Here is a 23351-nt window from a genome sequence, read left to right on the forward strand (position 1 = left end):
CTACTATATACTTTCCCACAATGCCACTGTGTGTTCCTTGGTCTTCATGATGTTGTTTGTTCAATGTAATTTAACCTCTGTGGCCTTCACAGAACAGCTAGCTAGGCTAGGTTTATTCTGAGGTCAAATTACAAACAAGTGTACAGGTGCAAAACAAATGTAATTTGGTGCATTCTGAATGGGTTGGACCGGGTTTTATTTAGGGAGCTAAATATAAAAAACAGCACACTTTTCATCTTAGAACATGGTAATTATCCATCTGCATGAAAATCATACAGTACTTCATATTGGTCAATCACATAAACCATGTAACTATATTTGTTACAAATTTAAAATTTTCAGATATGCTTTTACAACATACTAAGAAAAAAAAGTTTTTTCAACATGAATATTGCAAGATCTTTGAGACAGGCTTAAAAGAACAAGAATAAGTCAACAAAATGGCTTTGTCCTTTTTTAGAGCCCCATCAAGCCCACGGCTTATCAGCTACATTGCTTCTCAGGCAGAGCTCTTATTTGCTATCCCCAAGTGGTTCAATTACATTCTTGCCCACACCCTCAAACGTTCCCTCCTTTGTGTGTATCTTGTACTACCCATGATGGTTTCAGCCTGTTTGTCCAAGAACAGATTTAGATCCTAAATTACTATGATCACAAGAACACTTAGTTTCAAACCCAACGCGTTGAAGCTTAACCCGCTGAGATTAAGAGGGTCTGTCTTGGATAGATTTTTATTATAAGAAAAAATATGGATTTGATTTTAAGTCAAAAATATAATTGCAAAGAAGATGGAGTTGGTGGACATTCAGTCCTTTGGATTCTTGCATCTTCTGTTGCAAAAGACATATTGGCGCAGCGGTATGATGTGAGGCTAACATTCTAATCACAACCCTATACATCTTTATTCAAGATCAGTTCAAAAGGATCAAGAACAGTACCATGGAACCTAAAGAGGGGTGTACATTTAACTTATGCCATTACTGAGAACAGTTTTTCCCAACCCTGCTCCTCAAGGCACACCGCTTGCATGTTGTAGATGTTCCCTGGATTAAGCACTTCTGATTTTTATTTATGGCTGATTAACAGGCTGTCACTGAACTGCAATCATCTGTCAGGTGTGTTAAAGCAGGGCAACATCTAACACATACAAGACAGTGTCGTGAGGACCAGGGTTGGGAAACGCTGACCTAGAACAACTGAATACATAATCTGATTCAACAGCAGTGAAGCTAACATATTCTCTTTTACCCTCCATTAAATGGAGCAGCTTTGTATTTAAAGCCTTGTTCAGTGTTTAAAAAAAATGACTCTCTTTTGCGTTTTCAAATTTTTTTTTAGGGGTAGTATATGTATTTTTGATATTTGATACACACATCAATTTAATATTAGTGCCACCATCTGGTGACCTCTGACCCACAGACAAGCCCCTATTTTTCCTTAAAGGAGTGAACACGAGTAACTGAAAGACAAGTGTGGACTCGTATACATGCAAAGACTGATTTAAGAGAGTCGTTAGTGAGGGGAGGGACTATTTGTTCTCTCCTTAGCCACTGTACAAAGTAAGAGACACTATTTTTATACAAGTGAGGTCATTTAGTGATAAGGAAGTCCCATCCATGACAGCACATTGTCTTCCTTTTTTTTTCTTTCTTTCGTTTGGTAACTGGTCCAAAGATGTTATGTGCTGCATCGTTTTGCACATTCTTGTGCGGCTTGTAATTTAATTTCACGGCATTTAACTCACTGATGCGTTAATGTACATGCTGAGGACATGGAAGAAACATAATGAAATTTTAATATCATCCTTTCAGAGTTTAAGCCTTCGTGTCTAAACTCCAACCAAGTGTGTCCTCAGCTCTCTGAAGTTAATGAACCTGGGATGATATCTGCTGTCAAACAGCGTAACACTTGTAAATACCGAGCAGCAATATGCAGGTATCCGTGCTGCTTGTTACTTCGGAGTCAAACGGCTCTAAGCCCAACAGGGGCGGAGTGTTTAACTCATTTTAGGACGCCACAGGAAATGATGTGATGGTGATAACAGTGAGTGTCTGCAGCTGAATGGTGATATGCAGGGTCATTTTTCTGTCTGAGCTGAATAAACCTTCATGGAAGTAAATTCATTGCATTAATTTCTACCCTCAATCTGAGCTGTGGTATGATGATGTCAAGCAGAATGTAATGAAACTCTGCAGGGCTAAAAGGTTCTGAAATTCAAATAGGTCTCTGTGCTGGCTGGTTGAAAGGTTTTCATCATATGCCAGCTGAAATAAGATGGATACCTTGTCCTACTATGGAGAAATTGGGGTCTTATAATGGCAAAAACTCATGGACTGTTTCACATTAGTTACAAATGGTGGTTACACAGGTTGTCCAACAGTAAAAGTACAAGTGCTTCCTTGAGTGACGTCCTGTATGTAGAGAGCATTGTCAGATGCACTCACCTTGGAACAAACACTTGTCCTCAAATCCCAAAAATTAAAGAACGAGAATAAAACGATGTGTCTGTATGGTCCAACAGCTTAAGCAAAAACCTCAGGTCCCATCAAAATGCCACGAGCTCCAAAATAGTGTTTCACAGCAGACAGTTCCAGGTTTAAGGCGAGACATTCCTCAATTACTCTGTCCTTGTCATTATTGTCTTATTTATAAAAGTATGCCGATAGCATGGGGAGAAAAAAGGTGAATTTAAAAATAAAAGAACAGACACAGAGCAAACAATAGACTTCCTGCCATCTTATATTGACCATCCATTATCTAAGACGTCTATCCCTTGTGGGGTCCCGAGGAGTGCTGGTGCCTATCTCCAGCTGTCAACGGGCAAGAGGCAGGGTAAACCCTGGACAGGTCGCCAGTCTACATCTGATATTTAAATGCAATTAAGAAATCCATTAGCAACTATGGGGTAAATCCTAAAATACACTGCCATACTATGCTTAACAAGAATTTATTTAGCTTTTTTTTGTTGATTTTTAAATTGAAAAAAATTATATAAGACAAAATATTTGAGACCTTTAGTTTTTAATCTTAAAGTTTTACTCCTGTGTTCTAGGATTACTTGTAATTGGCCTCTAAGCAATGTGTGCCCACAAGCATTCTGTGCTGTTTGGCTTTGCAATTAAATCCCTGACATTTTTTTTTTAAAAGTCAGTGTAATGGGAAAAGCAATTAGAAATAAATAGTAAGAGCCAATGAAACATGGCAGAAGCAGAAGGCACAAACTGTGAAAAACATCAATATGAATAAAACATAACAGCTATCAACTTTTTAAAAACAAAAATCAATGGGACGAGCTGTAATTAAGCAAACAACCTCTTACCTACTAGGTTATGCAGCAAGAGTCTATGGAAGGCTGATGCTAACCAACCAATAGGATGCAGTTTTCCCACTTGAGACCACCCCTCCTCATTTGCATAATGAGGCGGAGTTGCATAAAGAAAGAGGAAAAAGGACCGGCATAAATAAATAGAGGGGAAGAAATAAATGTGGTAAAAATATCGAACGGAAGAATAAAACAGGCACGAATATTAAAATATAGACATGCATAAATACATTTAAAAACTAAGTAATAAAGTTGACAATTATAAATAGAAATTAATAAAGAGTGTATATAAAAAGGTATATATATAAATCCTCTTTTTATTTCTATTTATAATTTTTATTCATTTTTATTTATAATTGTCAGTTTTTGTTTGCTATTAGAATATCCCATAAATAAATGCTTTGTCTTAATCACATGCATTATGTTCAGTAATGTTTTATGGGTTCCCTCACTTATGCATTTTCTTGTCTAGTTATTGCCATTTTGTGGTTCAAAAACAAGCGTTGGTCAAAGGCAACACCCGTGGCATCAGTGCTGCTGCTCATAAACCATTGGCTGAAGTCACTGTGACCTCTCATGTAAACAATGAGTGGGTCTTGGTTTTTCCTCAGCATTTCACACTCTGCTTGCTTAGTAAGTAATGCTAAGTGAGCAGCAGGGTCAATGAATGAGCTGTCGGCATCTCTATGGAGTTATTCTTAGACTTGTTACACACTCCATGGGAATGCATCTTGCTAGGAAATTATATATAAAACTGTGGACAAAAATATTGTATTGACTCACTGGATTTCTTGCTGTTTTTAAGGTAGTTTCATATCATGTAAAACCTTTTTTTATTGTAATATATCAAAGTAAAAACAATTTAATGTTATTGGGAAAAATAATCACTTGATCCCTATTTGAACGTGAAGGACCTGGTGGGAATGCCTTATTTGGCAATCATAACAAGAAGACCATTTCAGTACTTGGTCTCCAGGTTTTCATACATCTCATTTGGGATTTCGTCCCACTACTCTTTACTCAAAACCTTAAAAAAAAATTTGCTATTTGGAAGCCTAAATACTTCAGTTCTCCTGACAGATTTTAGCAAGGGTCAAGGTCAGGAAACCTTCTAAACCACTCCATGTTTTGTTTTGCCACTTTTCTGGTGCCTTGGCAATATTTAGTGTTTATTTTAATGCTGGAAGATTCTTCCAAAACCCATTATCAGAGTTTTGGCTGTGGAAGAACTGTTCTTGTCAAAGATTTTTTTTTTTAATTTTTAAAAGGTCTCAGGCTCAAAAATGTAAAGCGAGCAACTTTTCTGTAAGACATTTGACCTTTCTGTTTAGCTGTAATTGGTGACCTCTCTCACAGCCAGAGTAAAATGCAGCCATGTCATAAAAAATAAATTTTCCTTTTTAAATGACTTGCTACAACTCTCTGCCTTCATTGTTTTCATTAACTAAGTTTTCTTGCCCCCATAACATTGGCACACACAGTGCAGAGAAGTGGTGGACTGCATTATTTTGTGTCATGGCCTGGATGCAATCATCTCACTTGGAATGTGAACAAAACAAAGAATTAATGCTTATTTCAAGAGAAACAGGAATATGTCAAACATTATTTTCATCTTGGGAGGAGAAGTGGTGGTGACAGAGGATTATAAATAGGTGGACAACAGACTGGACTGCAGAGGGGACTGTGAAGCTGTTCATAAGAAGGGACAGAGTAGATTGTACTACTTTTAGAAAACTTCAATCCTTCAGTGTTTGCAACAAGATGCTGCAGATCTTGAATAAGTCTTTGAAAAGTGCAATCTTTTCTGCCATAATCCGTTGGCGTAGCAGCATCAGAGCCAGTGACTTAGAAAAACTGGCAAAGAAAGGAGGCATCATAAATTGAATATAATGGACAACCCAGAGCATCCTTATCATATGACTAAAATCAAACGGTGCATCTGAAGAACATCTGTAATACAACTAAAGGGCATCCTTCCTGCCTTCAGCCATTATAATGACTCTTTGAAGAAACTTGAGATTATTTCAGGTACATTTAATTTCCCATTTGGTATAAATACCTTTTGGAATTGAATAGAGCTGAATTGATTTGACTTAAAAGCATCATCCATTTAAGATCAGTGAAAGCAAGAAGTACAACCAGTACCTGGTCCTTATAGCAAAATTTTGACTCTATGATTTGGTCAGGCGACTCAAGGTTAAAATCTTCGGATTCCAGTGATCAGCTAAAATCTTACTGCAAATTCAACGGCATCTGAAACCACTTGCTTCCGATAATATCTCTAGTAAGTTTCATCAAAAAAGTGCATCAACAACACTTAACAAACTTGTACTTATCAGTCAGTTCTTATTTATATACCCCCATAATACACAATAAACTGACCAAAGAGCTCTAAAGGTATAATAAGATAAAATGGGTTCAAACGATTCTTTCGTAGGAAAAAAAATGTCTGCTTAAGAAGACAAAAGAGGCTTGTCATCCCAGCAGGGCTCACTCTTGGCTGATTTTCACACGATTCCTCTCTTTTCCAACCCTGGGAACTGTAGCCCCTCTAGACGAGTCACTCTGCAGCCTTTATGGTTGTTTTCTTCCATTTTCCATTCTCGTCTTCCCTGATACCCCACCGCATTCTAATTTCCCAAAGGATTAGGGTACAATGGCTAACAGGGATCCGAATAAGTGGGGAAAGTCCTGCTATCACAAGTTTAAATATTTACTGAACCAAGTATTTGTTGTTGCCCATTAATTTGTTGAAAAGTAGTTTCAGGTTTTCTTTGGAGGCTACTTAACATCTACATAAAAACAGGTGTCTTTTCCTTTACCTTCACTTTGTGTTTTACTGTGGAATATGGCAAATCTACTTTTTCTACAAAATGGATCAAATATGTCACAGAGCATTTAAGAAGTATTTGAAGTCCTAGAATGTTTTTGACATTTTGTTAGAGGCTGAAACACAGTTGAGACTTGAGAAAAGGGTTCATCTTCCAGTTTGGCTACAGCCCGGCATTTAGTGCTAGAGTTGTAAATTTGCAGGGTTTGGATCAAAGTACATTGATATGTTAGAACAGCCTAATTAAAGTCCAAAGCTGAAAACTGGATGTTCACAGATACTCTCCAGTTGTTAGATATATAAATGTGGTCCTCCAAACAACTGAGCTGTACTTGTTTGGGATGCATGAATATCTTTGCAAGGGTCTACGCTGGATAGCACTGATCTCATCCATCAACGCTAACATGGATAAAGATTTTAATTCAGGTATATCGCTTGAAGATAAATCTGTAAATTACACTGTAGCATCGAGGAAGTAGCATTGCAAATAAAACACAATTTGTCCTGCATTGCAATCTGTGTCGTAACAAGAAGATATCACCTTGAGTCTACATGTATCATCTGTGATGGATGCCCAGGTTTACTGAATAGTTTCTGGGACCCCAAGAGTAAACACCTTCTCAACTCTGTGTAAAGGTATTGAGGGCAGACTGGTTAGATCAGGGTAGAGTGGTTAGAGTGGCTGGGAGATTTCTATGAAAGCTTGAAAGTGAGCTGATACAATTAATCAACCTAAAGCAGTAGAATGTTGAAGGAACTTTAATGTTTGTTTTCTCCTTATTAAATTGAGCCAACAAGTGATTACTAAGGCTAAATTCCCACTGCTGGTCTTGATGTAAAATTTCGATATAAACGCAACCAGGACTGGTGGGGCAGGGTTTTTGTAACAATTTGCCAAGTTAATTCATAACTTTAGGAAGTCGAAGGCAACTTATGACTCCAAACCAAGGACACTCGTCGCAATCATTTTTATCGCTTTGCAGCGGGGGCAGATTATGAAGCGCTCCACCCTGGTGAAATGCAATACAATGGATTGAGACGAGTGAAACCCTCTTTGTCATTGCAAAACCCTCCGTGTGCAGGATTATCCAGATAATTTGCACAGCCATTTATGTCCCTCATCCAAATCTATAGGAACTGTCTTGAGTAGTCGTTTTGCTGCATAACGAGGTCTAAAGTCTAAGTGTCAATGGAGTCCAAAGTGTCTCCACTGAGCAGCATTCAAAAAGATTAGATGTGAATCGGATTCAGGCCCACATATGGAGGGGCTCAAACGTGACTTGAAAAGATCAGATTTGGGCCAGATCTGAGCGTTCCCACTGGTTCTAAAACGTCTGACTTCATCACTTGTGCTGCAAAAAATCTGATTTGGGCCACATCTACCTGCAGTGGTACCGGAGCCTAAATGTTTTAAATCATTAATTGTAACCATAACTGACACCTTTCCTATTAAACACCTGCTATCCTTCCCTTTTTGTGCAAAAATGCGTATAGGATAGTTGGAAAGTTACATGATTAAAAGCTCAGCTTGCAGCAGCTTAAAATGGTCAGGGAAACTTTGCTGAACTCTGAAGTTACATTCATGCGACTTGAACTCCAAGATGTAAACCTACAGATCCTGTTTGATTAGGACTACAGTAAGTTGCCTGTACTTTCTCTAAACCTCTGACATGGGTGAGTGAGAAGTGTGCTGCAGAAGCTTGAAAAGGAGAATGTGCTGACATTAGGTTAATGCTATATTTGACCTGGGCCACTTGCAGCTGTCTCTTGGAAGGCTAAATATAATATGCCTGCTATGCCACACATTTCCACTGGTTATATTACACAGTTTTTTCTTTTCTTTGGATCTGATAACACAAACAGTGGTCACATCCCAGAAACGTTAAATGCATTTTCATAGAGGTAAAGATCATCTCAAATGCTGAGAAGGAATGGTTCTTCAGGAAGAAAATTAAATGTGGAAACAGCAGGCGGGGTAACCGATGCATCATGGTAGCATCTGTTCACCTGTCGGGATTGTTTTGGCTGACATTTTGTATGGTTCTGATCAACAAAGTGCCTGTCATAAAATAATCAGCAGGTTCATCTAGTTTAAAATTTTGAACAAAATTGGAACCATCCTTTCAAGGCACAAGAATATATATTAATACCAGCTTGTTTAGCTGCACAATATCACTTAAAACTGTCGGGAGGACAGAGTAGTTGGACTACACTGCCCTGTTTCTAACATAAGGCCGAAATGAATGTTACTTCTATCTTGAATTATCTTACTAGGTTTATTGTTGCTAGCACATACTCCAGGCGCAGAACGCCTTACATGAATGCACTTCTAGTTTACAAGACTGCCCGACTGCAATGTCTAGACAGCTCAGGGGTCCGATCAGGTAGTGACACACTGTACCGTAATGCTCAGAATGTCCAATGAGCGGAGCAGTTTCGTTGCTTATGCATTTAACAGATTTTTGAGCACATTGTACCACATAAAATTGGTCGATAAACACAACTTAATCACTTATAACGTGCACCATTAATTTTTGAGAAGATTTGAGGAATTTAAGTGTGCCTTTATAGTTCGAAAAATACGGCACTCCCTCTTAAATTCTTCCATATTTTCTCATGTTACAACTATAAACTTTTATTTTGTTGAAATTGTATATGACAGACCATCAAAGTGAATTATTCTGATGTGGATGGCAAGTGATACATGGTTTTACATTGATCCATAAATACAGTCCAGTAGGTAATACTATAGCCCCTGAAATCTTGACAGAACAGCTGGATTTACAGTATGCATAGTTTCACATTAAAAACCAACCAACAGCAAGACCAAGGAGAACACCTAACGGGTCTGGGCTTTGAACATCCCAGAGTTCAATCCATCATCCAAAAATGGAAAGAGTATGGCACATGTACAAACCTACCCAGACATCGCCATCCGCTTAGACTCTCAGGTCAGGCAAGAAGAACAATAATCTAAGAAGTACAGAAGAGGTGGATGGTAACTTTGGAGGAGCTGTAGAGATTCACAGCTCAGAAGGGAGAAGGGAGAAACTATTGGCAGAAACTTAATACAGGTACATCTCAAACTATCCCAGAAAGTTAATCTTTTGCAGTATATATATTCATTGCACATGGATTGAAATATTTAAAACGTGTATTTCTTTTAATTTTTAATGATTATGGCTTACAGATAATGAAACGGCAAAATTCAGTGTCTAAGAAAATTTGAATATTACATGAGGTCAATTAAAAAAAGGATATTTTGAATTAAAATGTCAGGCTTCAGAAAACGAGGAATGAATCATTTGTAGCCCGTGTGCAGGATTTGTATTGTGTAGTGGCTATGGATTTTGCTTGTTCAAAACTGCACTTATTTCTGTTGCTTCCTGACAACTTTCAACAAATATCCTCGGATACAGCACTCTGAAACACCAGCTTCTTTAGCAATGACGTTTAGTGGCTTACCATACTTGTGGAGCATGTCAATGTCTATCTATGATTATGTAGCCTACTGACCCAGACCGAGACCATTTAGTGGCTTATGAAACATTTGCAGGTGTTCTTTTTAATTAATTGGCTGATAAGGATGTGACACCATGAGTTTCCAATAGTTTTTCAAAACATTCTAATTTTCAGACACCGTATGTCAGGTTTTTATAATAAGTAAAGGCTGCCAATGTTTTACTGTTTAATGACTCTATTAATGAGTTTAATTTTTTTAAATGACTGACAAAAATATTGAAAATTTTCACATTATTGAAGGTTTTTTTTTTTTTTTTTTTTTTTTTTTTTTTAGATGTACCTGTAGTTGTAATCACAACAAATCTGTTTTTTTGTTGAAGACTAGAAGACCGCCAATTTGCAGTTTGCCCCAAACTATGCAACAGACACAACAGAAACATAGAAGTTGCTGTGGTCAGGGAAGTGCAAAACCAAACGCTTCGGCACCAAATGCAAAACGCTATCGGAAAAACAAAAATACACATGGCCCCGAACCCGCCATTCCCACAATGAAACATTGTGATGGCTTCATCATCCTGTGTGGGTGGTTTTCTTCAGCAGGGACAATAAAATTGATCAGAGTTGATGGGAAGATGGTTCAGGCTAAATAATAAAAAGTAAAAATAAAAACTCTAAGAAAGCCTGTTTGAGACCAGGAAACACTTGATGCTGGGGCAGAGAATGACCCTAAGCCTACAGCAAAAGCTACATGGGTCAATTTATTTTACTATTTCAATGTGATGGTCTGTCACATAAAAGTCCTGAAAATGCAACAAGGTTTTTTTTTTGTTTGTTTTTTTTAACACTAACAAAATGGGACTTTCATTACATATACTTTTGCAGGATACTGCTGCTATCTCATTAAAGAGTAGAGATTCACCATTGTTTTGAAAGCGCTGATGCAGCACACACTTGTACACAAACATGCATAACCATAACTGAAGTAGATGTCAGTGACTCTATAAGGCACTGCTGTCCTCATAATTATCTGTTAAGTCACAGAGGGGGAAATGTGATTTACAGCTGTTTAGATGTTCTCTTAACAGTTTACACATAGTAATAGACAAAGGCCTCATGCCAAGGTCACATAATGCCTGTGGTTGAGCTGGTTTGAAATATAAAAAGGGCAAAGACGGATTAGATTTGACTCAAATATGTTGCATATGTTCTTTCATTAGTGTGCAGAATTACACACACATCCCCAAAGAAACTCAATATTGTTTTTTTCCCTTGTATGTCTCATTCATTTATCTTCGGGAAAATGCATGAGGTAGCGTTTTAACCCACAGGCCATGACAGTTTTGTTTTTAAAAACCATGAAAGCCCTTGCTTTAATACACAGCTCATGGGAAGTAGAGCAATATACAATACACACTTGACTAAACATTAATATTTCACGCTTCCCTTCCCTGAGTCTGTATGGATATTTTAGCAAGTTGGTTTACTTGGTAATATGATGTGGTGATGTAGGTGGTTTTCCAACCGAATAAGACAAACAGCTTTTTGTTTTGCTTTCTGTTTGCAGCATAAAAGACTGGGTGGACCAGATTCAAAAAGACTTGATCACATTAACAGACAAAGCCAGTGGTTTGCAGGACCTAATAAAGGTAAGTGTACTTTTGATATTGTCGTCCGACAGCAAATGGTGAAATTAAATAGATTTTATGATGGATGATGAGCACAATCGCCTGTGCCCGTCACCCAGGTTTGATCCCAACTCCTGTCATTTGCCAAATCCACTTTGCCTTTCAAAGTATCCCCTGAACATTTTTACTTTTGTTACAGCCTAAAACTGACATGTATTTAATTGGGATTTAATTTGACACCCCAACACAAAGTAGTGCATAATTATAAATTGTAAGCAAGGTATTTTTAATGTTTTTGGCAAATAAAAATCTGAAAGGTGTGGCATGCATTTGTTCCATCTTGAGTGTGTTTAATACATATATAAAAAAAAAAAAAACCTCTGCAACAAATTACTTTCTGAATCGGTCAATTAGCAATTAAAATAAACCTGCATGTAACTTAGACTCAGTATACTTAAAAAAAAAAGTCAATGAAAGCCTTAGATGTCTGATGGAGAACATTAGTGAACATATGGCATCATTAAGGGATTCGGAAATAAACAAAGTTTCCTTTAGTCAAAAAGACTGAGGAAGAAAACTACAAATCAACCTTGAACACACTATCCCTCCCCTGAAACGTGGTGGTGAATACATCATGCTGAGATGATGCTTCAGCATGGACAGGGAACCCACTAAAGGCTAAATACAGGGCAAATCTGAAAGAAAACCAATTGCAGGCTGCAAAAAATAAACATAAATCCAGACGCTACAGTGAAATGGTTTAAGGTCCAGTCCTCTAGAGGTCCTTTGCTGCAACTTAAGATACATCCCTGTTCTAACAGACCTGAATCAAATGGCAGTCGTTCTGTTCTGCAAATGTCTGGCATTGAGTCATTCATTTCATTCAGGGGTGCTAGAGAAGAGATGATCTAAAGGTTTTCAGGATGGTATATATTAAGGACTGCACGCCTGGTTTAAATTAAAACATACTTACATATTAGAATGACAGTCAAAGCCCAGCCCTAAATCCCAGAGAGAATCCATAGCAAGTCTCTGAAGACTTTAGGTGCTCTCTCATACATGTCTTTCCAAAGACAAATGAGTTTCTAGATGTGTGAGGCAAGTTGAAATGGGGTATGAAAACTTTTGTACATCAACATGTTTTGTCAGCATAGGCATAACAACCTTATTTCTTCAAATAATTGTGTGTGATTTGTTGGGTCTTCCACTCTAATTAACCTTCTATCCTTGGCCTGATCTGTAATAAAGCATCAACATACTATTTATAGTAGCTCTTCGTTATGTGTAGGGTGACATGATTCATTCAGCATGCACAATATGCACACGGACAAGATAAAGGAAATAAAGTTTTCAAGTGATGGCTAAAATTCCATGCAAACTCATATTTGAGAAAATAAACACAGATATTTTTAAATCCACCAAGATGGTGTACCTTACACACAGATCCATCTGAGGGTAAAATCAGTCGACGTTGAAGCTTCACAAAAATCTGCGGTGAACACAATTACGTTTGTGGTCTGACTAAATCAACTGGATGCAAAGAGCATAAAGGCAAATACACCCATGTGCCTTAGTCCATTTGAATGCAGGACAGTAGAATGCCTTCCGGCTGCTAAATAATTGGATATTTGGCGTTTCTATGCCATCTTCTTTTTGCAGGAACGTATTCTGTATTGTAGTAAATAGTTTGGTTACGTCACCTGACGGTACCATTTAAGGATAGCTTTAACTGTACTTTAATCAGAAGAAAAACAGGAAGCTGAAGGAAAAAATACATGACTCAAAAAGTCTAAGTGAGTAAAAAGATCCTGATTATAACTCCAGCTGAAAGAAACTGGGTTGTTTTCATTTCAAATTTTTATACTTTTTGATGCACTATGAAGTTCTTCTCATCTCTGACCCAGGCCTGTCTCTCTTGGGATTTTCTTAGATATATCATGAACACAGAAAATACTTCAGCGTGGAATCCAACAATGCAGCAGAACTGGTGAAAACGGCTGCAGAGAACATAGAGAAACTGCTGGCTAATCGCTCCGAAGCCCTTAAGGTGAGATCTCCTCCCGCTTTTTGCTATCCTGTAAGTTTTTAAGAAGGTTTTGTCAGAACTGTGCTCACTAAGGTCTGTGTAACCCCCTGTTGGATGTGAGCACTCAATTGTTTGTCCTATCAAGCATCTCTCTCAGCTTGGTGGCAGGAACCCAAGAAAGGATGCCGGCAAAATCTCTTTCTCTTCATTTCAATTCAGAACAGACAGCGGCACACAGCCACTGCTTCAAGGCATGCTCTGATCCAACACAACCAGACAGACTGCAGATAGATTACAGTATTTAAGATGCCACTCAGTGTATATCTAGCCGTTTGTGCTGTTTCATTTTGTCACAAATGTTATCACAGAAGTTTTGTATCAAATTCCAGAAAAACATTTCTATTGTTCCATCTGGAGTCTTTTTTTTTCCTTATACGTAATCCATACCACATGGTGGGTTTGGAATATATTTCCCTGAAGAGTAGAAAAACACTAAACTCCTTTTGAGAGTAATAGTTACTTAAAATGAAAATCTGAGAGGTTCCATAAGTGTAGTGCTCGTACGAACCCCACAAAACATGTTAATTTGGATATATGTTTAGAATATCGTTTAAAATGAGGTGAGAAGATGATCAGCCAAGATGATCAGCTTTGGGTATTGCTTTATAACCTAATCCACCTTTAAAGAAAACACACTTGACACATCTAAAACATTTAAGTTGCTTAAATGTTTTAGATGTTTTTTGTTGTTGCAGTGTGAAAAATAGTTGAAAAGTCAAAGGGGTGGGAATACTTTTGCAAAGCACAACAGGTAAATGGAGTAAATCTTCTCTTTTTTTACTAAGATTCAGAAAATTTATAGGATTGGTCGTGATTTACAATTTTTGTTAAAATCCTCTGCCAGAGATGAATTCACAGGCAGATAAATTGACAATCTTTTCATAATGTAACAGATTTCATTCATTCAAATTGTTAGATACATTATAGACTGCTACTATTTTGTCTGCTGCTCCCATCAAGCTCAGAATGTATTTTTTACATGGAGTTGACTCACTGAACTAAACTACAGACATGGCAAAGCATCAGCACATCAGCGTCATTGTGACCTTTGGTTCAGTGTATGTTCACTTAAAAATGGTGGGAGGTTAAATTGACCCTGCACAGCCTTTCATTGCTCACGAGGTTAATCATATCAAGCCGACTGAATAGGGAACTTCGGACCCTCCCAGTCTCAATCAATCTGACTTGTAGTGCCAGAAATATCCAATTAAAGTCTGACAGCCTGTTGCCATGGTCCCAGCCCCATCGATTGCCACATCAAGTGTCCCAATAGCCGCCTAGAGATGAGGGACAATTAGTTGCTGACGTTGTGTTGCACCTTGAGAGGTTAACACGGTCGCCCTGTGAAACAGGATTTTTTAACTAAATATCGGTAAATGCATTTACCAGAAAAGGGGGAGCGTGTCTCATTAGTACAGAGGGGAGAGGAAACATGGCACCGGCATTTTGTTTGTCTCTCATAAGGCTAATTTATATCTTTTTGAAGCTTGAATTGCTCTCCCTTTTTGTATGAAGTAGAAGGGAGAGGATTGGGGCTCAACACAAATTGAAGAACACTTTGTCTCTGAAAGAAATTAAATTATCTGATGTGAGATGAGTTTAAATTCAGAGTGCCTTCTGTCTGCCGTAGGCCTCTGATCTTTCCAATCTTTTGGATGTTGTCCAGAGAGGTCATCATCAACCATGTTGACCTGTTTGTACACAATTCAAAAGGTTTGTGTTCATCCTTGTTCACACCGCACTGTATGAACTCACAGAAGCCATTACTGGTTTATGCTTGATGCAGCCGCAAGGTCCTCGCGGCCACGTTGCGTCATTTTGGTTTCCAAGCCCATCCGCACAGCTGAAGGTTTTTGCTCTGTGCTCCTGGGAAAACATGGTGGACCAGCAAGCGCTTGTTCTGGCTGGAGGTGTGTAAATACAGACATCTTTATAATTCGGCCCAAAAAGATCACCGTGATCAACAAATTAGCAATTCCTGGACAGCAATCACTGTAACTCTCGGAAGAAGGTAAGAGGCTTAAATGTTGGAAACAACTTTGTTTTGTACTTCTACGTGTAGTGGGGTGTAGTACGCATGGTTTAGGAGCACTTTGCTGCCCTCTAGAGTCTAGGAGAAAAGTGGTACTTCAAAGGAAGAGCCATATGGAGCATAAATGTTTTAAATGTCCTTGCATCTCATTTTCGTGCATCAAGCATAAAGCATCTTTACTGAGTTTCATCAGTCAAAACAACAGAAAGCCCATCGTGTGTGTGTGCATATGTTTTCTTTTTTATCAAAATCAGTGCTACAAGATTTAATAAACCCTTGCTACAGGCGTGTTTGTGTTGTAGTGTTTAGGGTGTTTAAGTAGTAATGAAACTAGAACATTAGAGGATTCTCCACATAGTGGTAGGATAGCAGTAGCAGCGCATCGACATGATCCACTCTGTCATGACTGAACTGCGGTAAAAAACAACAAAGAGAACAGCGGCCGAAATATCAGACCGGCCCCCCTTTAATTGTCCCGGTCCTCCCAAGTTGCCACTCCAGGCGTGGTCAGCAACTTCATAAACAGTTCATTCAGAACTTTTTTTGTGATAAATCAATACAGTGTCCCTTTAATTGTAAAGTGGATGGAAAAGGGCACATGCTTTTCAAATGTTTTTTTATTGAATAGAAATCTAAAAAATGGCTACTCTGATGCCCCCAGGTTTAAGGGGCATTCATTTTGTTTGGATTCATATTTTAAATTGCAATTGTTCAGTAAAATTTATGTGAGCCCAATAATGTTTATCCTTTTAGAGGATGATATTTTTAGACTAAACACTGGCATGTAAAACAAATACAGGGATTGTGGGAAAATCTTCTGGATTTGCCTATGTCTGAAGGATTTCTGCTTTGTTGAGTAAGGATTTTAATAATTATTGATTAATGTACGAGAACTTACCTTAACATTAGCAAATAAAATTGCATAACCTTAGCATTTAGCAGCTTGACTGTTTTTCTTCTAATTTTTTTTTTATTTAAAAAGCCCTGTCATATTTAGCTTTCATGCATATGTAACCTTATACACAGTGTTTGTTAGGCCAATAAGTGAAGGAAAATTTTTACTTTAGCTACTCTGATGCGGAAACAGTTTACAGTTGCTGATTAGGCTGTGGACTGAAGAAACACATGCTGATGTGTTTGTTTTCCAGTAAAATTTAAACAGGAAATTCATACATTTAATGTCAGTTGTTTTTAAGTCGTTTAACCTCAAGTAAAATACCCCATGTTTAGTATTTAAGACAAATCAGTGATGGAAAGACATCCTAAAATATGTACATATTGCTAGTAAGTTTAGAGAATAAATTATAAACCTTTTGTTTATTAACCAATTTATTTATTTTTTGTCCTATTAATACTATGTTTTATAATGTCCTTGAAAAAACACTATATGTGCACTATTTGTTTGAGCTCACTGGGACTTCCCTAAACAGAAGATTTTAATAGCAGTTTTAATGCCATTTATGTTAACCCCCCTCTCTAAAATGATTCCTTTTTCATGTTATGACACAATGGCATCCTCTATACCCATTTCAAACTGGACTGTCTTTCCACCACCTGCAGCTGTGTTTTGCAGGCTGCATTATGATTGAAATAAGCGCAGAAGACCCCAACTCTCTGATTGGCATTTTCTCTACAGTAGGCCAGCTTCCCTGCCCTTTAGCTAAGCTTTAATAAAGTAGGCATCTGCTAATGTGTGTTCCCTGAGCTGTTGACAATGGTCAGTGAGTGCAGTTCCAATAGAACGATGCGACTGTCATTTACTCAATCAGTGGTCTGCTTATGATTTCCTGTTGGTCAAACTGCCCATTCTGTCACCTCTATTTAATCACTACGTTATATTGTAGTGCTCCCACTGTCTCTCATATGTGGACAGCTGTGGTCATTTAAACTGAGACTTTATTTTTATGCCTTGCCCAAAGGGTTAGATTTTTCTCTTGTTCTTGCAACAACTAAAATCCCCAAGTCTTAAAGGTGCAATCTTTGCAATGACTGCAGAAACGCTTACAAGTTAGCACCAGTCCAATGAATGCCGATGGCAGGAAAGAATAGGTTAAAATATTTACTTCTTATGGAACATTGAGAAGCAAATCCAGAATTTTATCCCAATCAGTTGTTTTGATGTTGCATAAGAATGTAGCCCAACTGGATAAATGCTGTGAATATAAAGTATTTTCCAAAAGTTTTAACATTAAACTTTTTTCAAATTAAAACGGAAAGCATAATTTTTTATTAGGATTTATGTGATTGACCAACACAATATTGCTTATACACGTGACATGGAAGAAGATGAATGGTTTATTTAGGTGTGTGAGAGAAAAAGGGACTTGAATAAAAATAAACTTCCCGCTTTTTGGATATTTCTTTGTGAAACATGTAAAAACAACATCATTTAAATCCCCCTTTACAAATATGCATTGCTTTGTGTTAGTCAATCACATAAAGGTTCTGATGAAAGTTAGTGGTATGAATACTTTTGCAGGGCAGTATTTCCAAGTGGAAGCCGTTATGACTACAAAAAGGTCTAAACAATAGGTTCATTGTTTCCTTTAATTCCTTTAGTGTGGACAACAGTGGACCATTATTCATGAAATCGAGAAATTCATAAAACACAGTTTTATCTTATGGGTTTTGCTTAAATAGAAAAAAAAATCCACAAAACGCAGAGAGACAACCTCAGTCTTAAGACAGCTGCTACATTCACAACAGTTTAAGACAAGTATGTCAGGAGCCAGAATAATATAGTTTTTAGTCAGCGTGAATTGCTACAAAAGGCATCAGATTCTAACTTTCCCACTGGATCTTTTTGATGCTGTGGATGAATCAGAGCATTTTGGCATCTTCTTTTGGACTTTGCATGGCAGTCGCTGCCAATACACTGTTCAGCCACCTGTACCAACTGTCTTACTTTACAATTCTTGGGTGTTATTCTTATTAAAATAATCTTGTATTTCCTGTCACGTTTCTTATTTATCTTCTGCTCCATGTCTTTACCTTTCGAATTTACCTCCATTCATGTGCTTTTCGCCTGTGACTTTAACTTCTCCCGTAACTTCAGCCCAGGTCTCTTGTCACACTTCATTCCAGTTGTCCTATGTTTGATTTTGCCTTCATTCATTTCTGTGCTCTATTTCTTCTGTGTGATATGTGCATGTCAGTGGCGTCTGTCTTCTTTTGGCATTTCAAGCAGCTTCTCGTTACATTTGAAGTACTTTTGAGGTAGTGGATTTATTCGTTGTATCTAGGAAATAAACATTCTACTTTGAAGTTGCCAATTCCTCTAAAGCTTTTTATATTGTAACACTCACAATAGACTAATTCCTGATTAGTTAGGCTATATATGTAAATCCTATATCACAATATGTGAATTTGCCACTCCACCAAGCTCATCATTCAGTCTCATTTATTTAAAATCAGTGCCTTAACCCCTACACAAATATGTATAAGATTAACATGGCATCAATAATATATTTAAATATGCACAGGCATACAATTATCTGCAGCAAGGAATGGTATTAATTGTAATTTTTTAACTGGAATGCTATAAGCTCCTACGGCAACACCACTGGATGGAAACGGCTTCATAACCACATGTGCTCCGGAGTTTGTGAAAGTATTCACCCATTTTTAGATTTGTTTTTTTTGTCCATTGTTGCCTCAAAACCGGGGATTAAAATGATTTCAGAGTTTACAGCATTTAATTTACAGAACATGCCTACAATTTTGAAAATGTATAACTTTTTTTATTGTGACGCAAAAAACACAACAATGGATAGCTAAGGGCGTGAGCACATATGCACGTGCCAATTTCAGTTGTTTTTTTTTTTTGTTTTTTGTATACATCTTTTCTCATTTCACTTTACCAACTTAGACTATTTTGTGCCGATCCATCACATAAAATAAGATGGGAATGTAACAAAGTAGGTAAAAAGCTTAGAGGGGTGAACACTTTTGCAACGCACTGTAACATTGACTGGATTTTTGTCTGACAGTTGAAACAGCAGCGATGAGATAATCTAAAATGGAAAGCACCATTACCTCATTGTAAGAAGTGTAGAGTGTGCAGTTTTCACATTAAGGTGCTGGGTAGGGCTCTGCTAGCCGCCTAGTACAAGACCAGAAATGCAACACTAATGGTTCGATGATTAGAATCTTTAAGATATAAAACGGCATTTACTAAAATACGGGGTGGAACTTGTTTGCTGATAAATAAGGTTTTAATGGGCAGAAACTTATTTTATCTTCTTTTGGCCTTTCACTTGGTGTAGAATAAAGCCTCTTATTTTCACATTTTTCCATCTGAGTTTCACGTGGCTTTACTGTTTGAGTTTGATTTTCTTTGAACTTTTTATTGCTTCTTCAGTCTTGAATTAACTGTCTGCTCCCTGCTGATGATGTTTTCATGCAAATCAGTCTGGTGAAGTGTTGCGGTAGGAAACTCTGTATATAATAATAACATATCAAGCTATTTCTGTGTGGTTCCAGTTAATTGTGAGCAAACAAAACTTGAAAAAATTATATTTTCCCCTGGATGCAAAACTTGATGTATTGCTTTGGCATTATTTATGTCTTCTGCCCTGTACTAAGGATATCTGTGTACAGTGCAGAGCCAGGTCACATGATACTGGCAGGAAGCTGCAGCTACCAATACATTATCCCTGATAACATCAATGTAAGTGACAGAAATCGAATTGTCTGCAATTAAAATATTTTTAAAAATTCACTATTCGTTTGCATAATTGTGCGAGCGACAGCCCTAAGCTTACTGAGTAAAATAACAGAAGGTATAAAGATTTGAAAAAATTTAAAACATGCTTTGATCAGTGATGCTCTGATCCCTAGCATATATTTCTAATATAAACAGGACATTTTATTTGTAGATCTCCTGATTATAAGCATTGAATCCTTAACTGCTTAAAACATTTTATTTGTATAAAGTTCAAAATTAATAATACCCCTGGCCGATTAAAATCAGTATTTAATTATACTAGCACGTTCCTTCTAACAGGAGGTAATAATGAAGTAATAAGAATTTGTGGAGGAAGCAAGAGATTAGGGGGATGCTAATGAAGCCTTCCAATGTCAAAGACATGGCGCTCATCACCAAAGATACATTTTTAAAGCAGTGAAGACATGCAGAAAGTTGGTAATCTACAATACTATGGGTGCTGTAATCACAAAAAAGTTGTTTTTTCCCCATTGATATGCTGTAACAAATTTTGGGGATGCTATTTTTTTTCTTAAAATATAAATTGTTTTTCCTCCAAATTTGATTCTCATTTAAATGTTTTTATTGATTGAGAGAGATCCTATCAGAAGCAAACTTTCTGATGAAAAATACTTTTGAATCTAAATTTACTGGGTAGGTGTCTTTTTCCACATTGTATTGGTGAATTTTATAAATGAATGCTTAAAACAGTAAAGTCATTTCAGGTTTGTAACTTTAAATTACAAGGTTATACATAAGGGAAATGTGGCTTCATTGTGCTTCTGTCAAAAAGAAATATTAATAACATTCTCTTGCTTCATCACATTCTTAGTTTCCGATTTGTCTCAGTGTCTATGACCCAGACCATATTCCTTTTTTCACTGGTCTTAGTCATTACATGAATCTCCCACAGCTCAGTGTAGGTGTGATTAATAGTGAATGAACTCACATCACACAGACTCGACAAACACAGACACCCTTTTTATTACAATTACTCAGCCTTCTTTTTTTAACCTGGCTCATCAGAAAATAGCCTCCTTCTGATATTCAGTTCACCTCTAGCTCCTCTGGCTCTGTTCCCATCAATTATTGAATGGGTCTTCTTAACCAGCGGCCTTTGATGGAGGCCGTGGTAATGTCTTTCTGTGGAATAGGTCATTCTTCCTTCGACAGTGACTCAGGTAAAGATCTCAAAATATGGTTGTATGTTATGACAGAGTTGTTTTTATTTTACTTAATTTTATACCTGCTACCTCTAATTTAATATTAAGTGGTAGAAAGCACAGCACATTTTTCAGTAATTTTTTTGTAAACAAAAAAACAAAACTAAGTACACCCTTTTAGCTCAAAATTGGGGGGGGGGGGGGGGTAGCACCTGCTGCTGATTAAATGCATTTATTGAGTAATCAGAAGTAACTCTAACCACCTCCATTAAGAGGACTTTTAGCAGTTTTCTTATGCTGATGCTGACTATTTAAAGCAACATGTTTCAGTAGCTCAGGCAAAATTCAGACTTCAGTCTGATGAATGCTGTGACAGGACTTCAGGAGAGCTGAACAGAAACAAACGTCCGCAAACCTCAATAAACTGAAATAGCAGTGGGGACACGAGTGGGCCACAAATCCTTTACAACAATGAGACAAATACAACCAAGCAGAAACCCGTTCTGTTACTCCTGCTAATGAGGATTCTTCATGCTGACGTCTTAAGGAGCGTACATAGTTTGAATGGACTTTTGATTTTGAGTTCATGTTTGTGTTAAGTCAATGTTTTTTTTTTTTTTTTTCACCTTTAAGGATAGACTTGAATGCATTTTGGACCTGGCAAAGACCAGATATTTTTTAGGATCCAATTGACCTACGTTCCGGTTACATAGATGTACAGTATTATATATATTTAGGTGTTATTGTCATAGCCAGTTGATGTAAAAAGCAGATGCCGAGAAAAAATATAGTTTTTGATGCCTAAAGTCAACAGCAACATTGCTTTTAAAAACCTTTCCAACTGTGGAACTCTTCTCAACTAAACGTGATCAGGCAGTCTCCGACTAGCTGCCCAAAATATTACGTTCTATTGTCATTAGGAACATTTTGAGGGGACTTCAGCCACCATGCATCTATTTATGCATCCGGTTATCCATTTGTATCCATTTGAGTGATTTGTGCGTCCAATTTCATCTACTCCTCTGTTTTCCTATCCATCCATCATCTATCTCCTTGCACTCTGTGATTTTTGCCATTACTATATTTGAAGCCTGACTTTGTATGAAGACACATGGTACATTAAAAGTGAGAACTTGTATTTTTACTTTCATTATTGGCCAAAAAGGGCTAAGAACTGGAAAGTTGAGTCTGGCAAAGTAGGGAATTTGACATGAAAATGTGTGGTGAAATGACAACAGGACATTGTTGTTGTTGTTGTTATTTTGGGTTGTAAAAGCAAGAGACAATTTCTTGTCAACCATGCAAAGGAAAAGGGAACAAAGTTAAAAGATGCCGTAGGACCACAAGGCAGACTGTGAAATTTGAGGCTTGATTGGCGAGTTATTTCAGTCCTGGGATTGCATTAGCAGTTTGGCAGCAGATTCCAAATACGTTGGCTGCCTACCAGAGACTGGACCAAAATTGGTATCCCTTAATAGAAACAGAAAAACAACAGTTGTTTTCCGGCCTTGACTTGCATTGGTTTAAGTCCCCCACACAGTGATTCTCCATCAAGGGAAACCAAATTTGCTTAATTGAGAGTGGACTGCTGCCACCAAGACTGAGAGGCGGTTTTAGTTTGAGTCATAGCTGCCAAGAAGAAAGATGGCCTGCGTTACGCTGGGACAGTTAATGAATAAAATGTATCTGGTCCCGGGAGCTTTTGGTCTGCAGTGTGCATGGACCATGCATACAATAGGTAACCATGACACCAGGGTTGCTTGGTTACAAAGGGGATCATAAACAGATGTCCCTCTCCCAATGTGAATAATTTTGCTTAGCTACTTTCCTGTTACCAAATTTTGGTTCAACGATGGGCAAACTAAATGAGAAAACTCTCTTTCAAGCACCCTCCTCACTCTTTGCATGTATTAAACTCTAAATTGCCTGTTTGGGAGCTTTTGTGCTCATTAACTTGTCTGAAGAGGATGGAACCAGCAGCGTAAGTAAGGAATAGGCTTTTCGAATGTTGTGTAGTGTAGTGCTGCGTAATTATGGTGGAGACACTGATCTCTAGTGTCTGGCAAGTGCATTATTAGGCTGCCACTGGATGACAAGAGGTCATTAGTCTCTGCTGTTAGTCTCAA

General features: G+C 37.6%; 1 protein-coding gene across 1 annotated transcript in view; it reads left to right on the forward strand.

The window, feature by feature from the left end:
• cacna2d1a (calcium channel, voltage-dependent, alpha 2/delta subunit 1a) overlaps positions 1–23351 on the forward strand; it is a gene marked incomplete in the record, with an annotated part of 123005 nt that overhangs the window by 15291 nt on the left and 84363 nt on the right. Inside the window, 2 exon segments of the mRNA XM_036149334.1 lie at positions 11179–11260; positions 13170–13286. Coding sequence (XP_036005227.1) covers positions 11179–11260; positions 13170–13286 — 199 coding nt within the window.

This window comes from Fundulus heteroclitus, chromosome 17 (assembly GCF_011125445.2).
Source record: "Fundulus heteroclitus isolate FHET01 chromosome 17, MU-UCD_Fhet_4.1, whole genome shotgun sequence".
Taxonomy (NCBI): Eukaryota; Metazoa; Chordata; class Actinopteri; order Cyprinodontiformes; family Fundulidae; genus Fundulus; species Fundulus heteroclitus.